Raw genomic sequence first — 9,090 nt, 5'->3', positions numbered from 1 at the left:
GAGAGAGAGAGAGAGAGGAATAAAGATGCCAGACAAAGATGGATGTCTGAAGACAATTTGCAACTTTCCTTGTTGGTTTGTTTGTAGACAGGGTCTTACTGGGTCCAGCCTGGCCTCAAATCTTCAGCCTTTCTGAATGCTGAGATGATAGGTCACTGTACCTAACTTGTTTACAAAGTTTGCTGTTGTTTACCATTGTTTTGTTTTATAGTTATCAGAGTGAGTGTGTACGTGTGTGTGTGTGTGTGTGTGTGTGTGTGTGTGTACATGTATGTGTGTGACATATGTATCCTTTATGCATGGAGGTCAGAGGACAGCTTTCAGGAGTCATGTTCTGCTTGAGTTCCAGGGAACAATCCAAGAGTCAGGTTTGAGGGAAGTGCCTTTACCTACAGAGCCAACCCACTGAACCTAAACGTAAGTCTTGGTGTGATCACAATTGTGGCACTTGGCACATTTGTAACTTAAATGGCAATGTGCCACATACACCAAATTGATGTCAACTCTGACCACAAGCACACTCCACCAGCACAGCTGTGGATGACTGGCAGGTGCCAGGTCACACACAATGGTCTAACGACAAGAGGACATGGTCTACTTCCACCAGCACAGCCACGGATGACTGGCAGGTGCCAGGTCACACACAATGGTCTAATGACGAGAATACATGGTCTACTTCCCGTTCCGGTTTTTGCAGATTTTCCATGAGAGACATTTGAAATCACCCTTGCCCTAGGTATGTATCACAAATGCAGTTCTGAAGCAAACCAGGACATGGCATGGCATTGCCATGGCAGCTCGGCAGTGACTAAACCCCTCCCTAGGAGTAGCTGGATATGTGTGCCAGGGCTCTTATGGCACAGTGATGTCTTAGAGAAAGAACATCTTACATTGCCACACACAGTCTCTTGTACCTGAATGGATCTGAACAGAATGAAGCCTGTGCAAGAAATGCTTGCACTGTTTGACAAGAAGTTACAGGCAAATAGGATAGGTGAACAAAGCTCAAATTCCACAAAAAAAAAAAAATGTAATAAGAATACTAACATAAAAGTGTATGCTGTGATCAACTAGGCCAGAGCAGTTATACGATTATACAAAGGTGCATTTGTGCCAGAGGCAGCAGGGCCTCCCCCGTCCACTATTTCTAAAGCAGTGTTATTCCCCCTCTGTGTTCCCCTGACACCTTGCACTCTAACAAGGATGCTTTGATCTCCCCCATTAAATGTATCTGGTATGGACCTAGTCTGAACTTGATAAGGGGTGGGGGTGGGGAGGGCGCATGAAAGGGAGTATACGGCATGTCGCTAAGATTATTCATTACTTTTCAAAACCACAGCTATTTGTGAAGGCTTTGTGCGGCACACACATGGAAGACTATTATGCTGTCCATTTTAAGTATTTTGTTGTGTTCTTGCTTTTTGATTTCTGTCTCGTCTTGGATGGGAAGCTCCCCCACCCCACTCCAGTGAAAGGGCAAAGAGGAGGACAGTCAAGAGAGACCAGCGGTGTGGCTGAGCAAGATTCCATACCTGAACTGGAGGGCTTGGAGACTCTTCCCTTGGAAACTGGAAGTAGCAATAATTCCAAGGACTGAGGCTGCGCTGGCGGAGGTGGTGGGGGAGGGGGCGGGGTGACTTTTTCTGGCTTCTTCTCAGAAGGCGGCAGTGGTAGAGGGTCATCAGGCAACAAAGATGACTTCTCGGCCAGAAGGCTACCCGCAGCCCTGGCAGCCACTTCTTTCAGAAGGGCTGCGGAGGAGGTCATGGAGGCCAGAGACAGGAAAGAGCTGGCAGGAGGCGGGTGCTCCTGACCGGGAGTCAGACTTCTCTCGCTCACTTTCTTAGACAAAGCCGCCAAGGTGGAGCTGGCGGACTGCGAGCTGAACGGGGAGGTAAAGGACTCAAACCTCAGGCTCTCCTCCGTCCTGGACAGAGACTTGTCCTGCAGAACAGCGTTGGCTGCAGCTTTCAGTTTGAGGATGGCGGAATCGGGGGACAGGCCACAGGTGGTGGTTGAGTTCGGCAACCACTTACCTTGATTCCATATGAAACGGTTACTTGGGGTGTATTGGTCACTCTGATCCTGCTTCTCTGCCAGCTTCCTGGCCAGGACACTGAGCTGCTGGGCATGGTGGGACGGTGGGGAAAATGACAGACTGGGGCCAACATTCACGGGGGACTCCACCCTGCCGTTGGCTGTGCCATCGAGTTTGAGGGACCCGGCCTCCAGCAGCCTCCGCAAGTTGCTGCTCAGAGGTTTATTGGAACTAGGCTGGTCATCGTCGCACACAGAGGACACTCCGGGTGAAAGGTGGCCTTGACACTGCAGAGAGTCTCGGAGAACCTCACTATCAAGTGCCACCAGCTCCAGTGTGTGGCTGCTGGGGGTGGCACTGCCCAGGGAGGTGTCGGGGGATGTGGACTGCTCTTGGATCCGGTCCTCCAGGGACAGCTTATAGTTCTCTTGGACTTCCCCATAGGATGCTTCTGACGGAGTCTCAGAGGAGTTCCCATACCACTGTTCTCCTTCGCTGAAATCTCCCTCCGCCTCGTCCTGCCTACTAACATCTGGAGGGGATCAAGAAGACCAGGTTACTCCCAAAGAGAACAGCCAGTTCATTTGAGACACTCAGAGGGGTTGGGGGGAGGGGTGATGGCATGCATACTCTTCCCTTTCCACCCGAGAACCACACCAAAGCCAGCAACATCAAGAGCTGACTCAAGGTAAACACACTCAAAGGCAAAGACAAAAAAATAGCTCACGTTATGAGTCTCATTTTAAGCAGTGATTCGGTACGAGCTGAACTAGATAGTGAAAGAGAAGGAGAAAAACACGACCAGAGAAGAAGTGACTTGATAAAAAGGCCACTGCTGTTCACCAATAGGGAAATCAAAACAGAGCCTGAAGCCTTGCAAACACCAGCACTGAATAGTGCGGAGCTAGAGAGGAGCCTGGCAGAGCCAGGAAGCTATTGCCCCAGTCCTGACCCAGTGACCTCAGGCATATCACCTAGGTGGTTTGAGGCTCCGTTTCCTCCAGCGTAAGATGCAATTCAGTTTTTAATAAAGCTTCTCTAAACATGTAAACACTACCTGCCACACTCTGTTGGCTAGTTATGAAGCTTAAGTTCCAATAAGCATGTGATTGTGTTTTGAAAACAGAAAAGTGCTCCGTAAAAATCAGATCTTGTCTGTGTTCACGGCCTCTGAGGGAGTGGGTTATGCGGACAGCTCATGTGCCAGTGTTCTGATTTCGTTCGCCAGCTTTCTTGCCGCCATGGACTTAAGGGTGATGCCTAGGACTCTGTTCCTTTACACGGCTACACATTCTCAGGAGTTATTTTCTATCTGTTAATACACAGATCTGCGGCCGCCCCCTGGCCCTCCCCACATGCCAGTCAGGTGGAATGTCATAGGCCAAGAATCCCGGTGAGTGCCACCACATTTTCACCTTTGTGACCTTCATCTGGATGGTGCTTTCCCAGAAAGGCTAATGGCCAAAGTCTACCCACCATCCTTCATTCCTAGGCCCAACAAAGTCTACCCATCATTCTTTATGCTTAGCTCCAATGGCTATTTTCTTCCAGTTGATGCACAGAATTAATCTCTTCTTCTTACTCACTCATTCAACAAATAACTACAGTGTGCTTAAATGTGTGCCAGACATTATTCTAGACTGTTCTAAATTGAACAACAATTAGCAAGATAATGACCCTGCCTTCTTGGAGCCTTCTTTTCATCAGAGAAGAATTAATGTTAAACTGTACTTCATAGAGGGTGCTGTAGGCAGGAGGGAAGGACATGCAATGGGAAAACTGTAGCGCATGACAGGGAGGACCACAGGCAATTTTAGACAAGGTGGCAGGGTCCCTCACTGAGCTGGTGACTTTTGAGCAAACACATAAAAGAGAAGTAGGGCTTGGGAGAGTGACCCAGGCATGCAGAGGGAGGAGCCACTGTGCTAAGGGCATGTGGACATGTGCACATGCACACGTGCAGTGAGTGCTGGGGTGTGGAGCACGAAAAGGAAGTCTAAGGGGCTGTGTCCGCTTGAGAGGATGTTTGTGAATGAGTGGGAATATGTCACAGGTAGATCAGTAACAAGATGAGAACGTGAAGCTAGCAAAATTGGAAGCCACTGGAGGAAGCCACTATGGGCAGGGACCTCGTAGGACGTGACTTATGATGCCAATCAATTGATCACTCTGGCTGCCTGGTGGGAAACCGGCTGCAGTTATAAGAAGGAATCGGGAGACCACCTCAGGAACTGGAGCCTGGAGAGGGATGGACATGGCTTCCTTCAGGTGACACTGGTGGCCAGACTCTAAGCGTATTTTTTTTAACATTGTGTTGATAGTTGCTTCACATCACTCTAAGAGACCTGCTGCCCTCTTCCCTTCTAAAAGGGTGCTCCTTGCAGGCAGGTTGGGCTGCCTTACCTACATACAACACTTTGAGCCTAGCAGGGAGCCTGGTCCCCAGCAGAGTTCCATCAGTGTTTGGAGACTTCGCCAAATTCCTCCTGGCGGTAGGCTCCAAGCCATCCTGCATGCACTATTTGTTTTCAGAATTGTAACTACACAAGGAACTACAAGCGAACACATTGATCTTCCCGTGCTGTTCAGAGAGGAGCTGCCACTGATGACAAATTTCCTCACGAGGTGATAGGTCTGCAACTCCTTTCCCGGATCCTTTATTAAGTTATCAAGAAAATGTAAAATATCAAATGAAATTTGCTTTAAAAAAAATGCTAAAATTGCATTTTCTCTGTAAAAAAAAAAAAAACAGTCTGGTTCCCCGACATTTGCTACATTTCCCTTTTCTCAGTTGATTTCTGCATTTTTCATCTGTTCTGAAATCTCTGTTGACTCTGGACCCTCATTTCCCCAATGGCTTCCAGGAGTGGGGGTGTTTGGTTTTTTTGTAACCAAACCCCAAGCAGTCAACATCAACCCTAACAACTTTATATGTCTTTCGCAAACTACTCGCCTAGATTTCAGATTAAATATCTTATACTTCAAAATAATAAAAACAACAACAACAACATGGGACCTCTACTATAAACAGCAAAAGAATGTAAAAAGTTTGAGGCATCCTTACGGTAAGAACTAGCTGACCCTTCTTTGATTGTTATACATATTATACAAGTGAACAGAACAATACATGATCTAAAAGGCAGTGCTTGTGTTCTGTTTCACACTGGTGGAGCACTAAGATATGCAAGGCTGGCCCTGAGCCACCACTTTAAGGGTCAACTAGACCTCAGGAAGATCCATGAAATGAGGGAGGGTTCTAAGAGCCTAAAAAGTTACAGACAGGTGTCCTCTCTTGTCACTTTACTGAGATGAAGAAATACACTAAAGGAAATCAGCTAACAATGCCATATGGCTACCTACTACTAACATCAGAACCAAGGACCCAAATCTCTGGACACCTGGCCCAAGGCTCCTCAGTGACCGGCAAGTCTGCCACGGGGCCTCCAGGATGGGTTCTGCCAAGTTCTTAGAGGCTGGCTACTCTGCCAGACACCCCCAAGTGTCCTTCCATTAGATGAATCAGGAATCAGCAAGGGACCATCCCACATAATGCTCCCTATCTGGAGATGATCAGCCTGAGGAGAGAACCCTTCATCTATACATTATGTCTCCCTTTCTGCCTCTTTTTGGTCATGACAGGCAGAAGCTGACTCAACTGCCTAAGGAACTGAATACATCTAGTAGCAAAGGGACAAAACATGGCTATATTTCCTAAGCTCCTCCCCGTCCTCCAGGTGGGAGAATATCCCTTCTGAAGCAGCCGAGTGGCCAAGAAGCTAAGGGAGTTATCCAATCAGACCGATCCTACCTAGCAGTGAAGAAGTCATCAAAGATCCTCAAATGAGACACACAGCTGTAATCTCCACGTAAGGCCATCCTCCCAATTTTTTCCAAAATATGACCCCAAACAATTGTTAAAAGTAAGCAAAGACTTCCCAGAGTGGTGTATGCCCCGAAATGCCTGTGTGTGTTTCTCAGGCATCCAATCCCCCATTCCTATCAGGCACAATCACGGAGATCTATGTTCTCCTGAACTATCCAAAAACTGGGCTATAAAGATCATAGCACTCTACTAATCGCTGTGATAGTTAATCTTTGTCATTAACTTGACTGGATCTGGGATAAACTAAGGGATACACCTCTGAGGGGGGTCCACGAGAGTGTCTTCTGAAAGAACTGACGAAAAAGGGTGTGAGGGAAAGCAGAGCTGGTTTTGCCTGTCTGCCTTCACCCATGGTGGTGATTGCACTGGCCTTGTGGTTGCTACCACTGTTGCCGCCATCCTTGGCTGATGATGGACCCTAGCTTCTCAGCCTTTTAGGATGGACCAAAGACATGTTCTAGGAGATGCTCCACTCCATCTTCAGTTCCAGACTGGACTGCAGAGCCATCCAGCCTTGGGCACTGAGCAGCTACTAGATTCTCAGCCTCTCCAGGATAAAGATAGCATTGCTGAACTACCCAGGAAGTATCATATATAAGTCGCCTTTGTGATGTACAACCAACCATTCTGTTGGTTTTGTTTCCCCCCAGAGAACTCCACGAGTACTAACAACACAGTCGTTTCCCTGGAGGTGACGGTTCTGAAGTCGGAGCTACTCAAACAACCCCAGAATCTGAACATATCCCCTCAAATGAGAAAGAGCAGGTACCTGAGAGAAGACATGGCTCAAATTATTCAAACATCCTTGAGGGCAAATGAAAAGTACAGAGGCCTTTGGCAAAGTGCATTTAAGATATGTAAAGACGTAAAGAAGTTGGGGAAAATCAAAATCACTTTCTGTTTACAAGACTTTGAAAGGTTTTCCCACAAATATAAATTACTGGTTATTATTTATTCTTTTATTTGTGGGCTGCTCTGTAGTCTCACATTGAGTGCTGCGAAGCAGGGGTTCACAGAGACTCTACCGTTCCAGCTGCAGGGAACTCTTGTCCCTGTACATCATGAGGAAAGACTTCCACTGGCAGGCATGTCATGCTGTGCCACTGCAGTCTAGAGGAGGGACCTGCTGGGTGCCACAAAGTGTAGGGCAAGAAACTCCTTACTTTCACTCCTCTGGCATTCGAGAAGGCCCCGGCAGCAAGACACCTCCATCTTCTGTCTATCAAGCAGCCCTGAAATCAGCCTAGGAAACAGTAGAGCTGCACAAGGTCCTGGCGGAGCTGCACAAGGTCCTGGCGGGCCTTCCTGTGGCTTTTTCAGCTTTCCCAACCAAGGCATCCGGGGAGCCTCTACATGACCAATGCAAATAACTCTAGTAAACACATGATAAGTTGTTTTCATTGTTATTCCTCCAACAATCTCTGTCTAGACTGTCAGGTTTGCACCGTTTGCCATCAGATTTGCACAACAGTGTGTGTGCACACATGCATGTGCATGTCTGTATATTCCCTCGGAAAACCAGAAAGTCAAAGGAAGAAGAAGAAACACAGTGGAGTGAAAGCACGCCAGACAGTTCTGTCTCTACCCTGTGAGTTCTTACTTCTTGAGTCAAACAGAACAAACTTCTACCACTTAACACATTTATTTATAATTTAGTTCTCAAGCAGCAATCAGGTAAGTCGATATCCAGAACTCTTCTCTGTCCTCAGAAGAGAAGGCCTCTGCACCTCACTGTCTCAAAGTTGGAAAGTTTTTATTCCGTGCATTTAATTGGGCTGACTGTCAGCTCAGGGCCTTCTCATTTAGAAGGATAGAGAGCAGGTGGACAGACGACATATACAAAATGCATATTTTCAGCTTTTGAGTTATGGTGAAGCAAGGGCAGACAGAAAACGATAGGCCACTTTTCTCAATCTGCTTATATACCATACCTGCCAGTGGGCCACACACATGGATCCACCAGCCTCTTAGGACTATCCGAGGTTGGCTTGGGTCAATAGTGAATGTCTCTGTAACACTCCCAGAGGTGTGTTCACCTGCTACCTACCGACGAGTTCATGTCCCTCCTAAGATCATCCAAGTCCCTTTATCCCTAATATACATCTGAGGTAAATATCAAGACCTGCTTTCCAAGGTTACACATCTCTATCGGCATTATCGACTGTACCTGTAATACTTGCTGCAAATCAAACAGCCGGCTTTTCCATGAGACATTACACAAAAGTGATGGGTAGGGTTGGAGGAGCTGTACTACATAAGCTATTAGCAAAACCAATGTTATTGCTTATTTTTAGGGCATTTTACTTGTTTGTGATTTTGCTTATTTGTTTGAGGCCGGCTCTGAGGGATTCCAGGCTGACCTCAAAGTCGCTGTGATGGTTTACGTGTCAACTCCAGACAGCCTACAACCAACTGGGAAGACAGTCCCAATAAGAACTTGTATACATGGAGTCAGTCCGTGGGCATGGCTATGGAGGTTGTTTTAATCAAGTTAATTGATATGGGAGAATCAGCCCACTATGGGCAACATCATTCCCTAGGCAAAGGGTCCAGAACTGTACGTTAATATAGACCTCATGCTGAAAGCAAGTAAACATGCATGTGCGTATTCATTCTCTCTGATCTCGACTGTGAATGAGGCTGACAGCTGTTTCAAGCATGTGCACTGTGGCTTCCCTGCATCCATGGGTTGTAACCTGGGACTATAAGCTGAAATAAACTCTTTCTCCCCTAAACTGGTTTTGATCAAGACATTTGATCACAGAAATGCATAGTAGAGGGTGGTGGTGGTGCACGCCTTTAGTCCCAGCACTTAGGAGGCAGAGGCAGGTGGATTTCTGAGTTTGAGGCCAGCCTGATCTACAGAGTGAGTTCCAGGACAGCCAAGGCTATACAGAGAAACCCTGTCTCAAAAATAACAAAGAAATGCATAGTAGAACACTTGCTGTGTAGCCAAGAACGCCTTCTTCCTGACTTCACTTTTTGGGCGCTGGGATTGCAGAAATTTGTCATTGTACCTAGTCTGTGGTACTGATGACGAAACTGGGGCTTCAAGTGGGGTGCCCTCTACAAACAGCCAAACCCCTACTAATACTGACTTAACAACAACAAACACGTAAGGGAATGTTCTCAGAATTCACGTGCCCCAAAGTCAAGCCCTACAGTTTAT

At 47.0% G+C, this 9,090-nt stretch overlaps 1 protein-coding gene across 9 annotated transcripts in view; it reads right to left on the bottom strand.

The window, feature by feature from the left end:
• The window catches only part of Znf827 (zinc finger protein 827), a 171,710-nt gene that overhangs the window by 135,458 nt on the left and 27,162 nt on the right, over positions 1-9,090 (bottom strand). For all 9 annotated transcript variants that reach the window (XM_031340392.1, XM_031340396.1, XM_031340394.1 and 6 more), the window contains exon 2: positions 1,533-2,570. In XM_031340392.1, coding sequence (XP_031196252.1) covers positions 1,533-2,570 — 1,038 coding nt within the window. The remainder of the gene's footprint in view (positions 1-1,532; positions 2,571-9,090) is intronic.

Source organism: Mastomys coucha, unplaced genomic scaffold, assembly GCF_008632895.1.
Source record: "Mastomys coucha isolate ucsf_1 unplaced genomic scaffold, UCSF_Mcou_1 pScaffold22, whole genome shotgun sequence".
NCBI classification, from domain to species: domain Eukaryota; kingdom Metazoa; phylum Chordata; class Mammalia; order Rodentia; family Muridae; genus Mastomys; species Mastomys coucha.
Note: the sequence above shows the minus strand (reverse complement) of the source record. Positions and strands in the feature narration are given on the sequence as shown.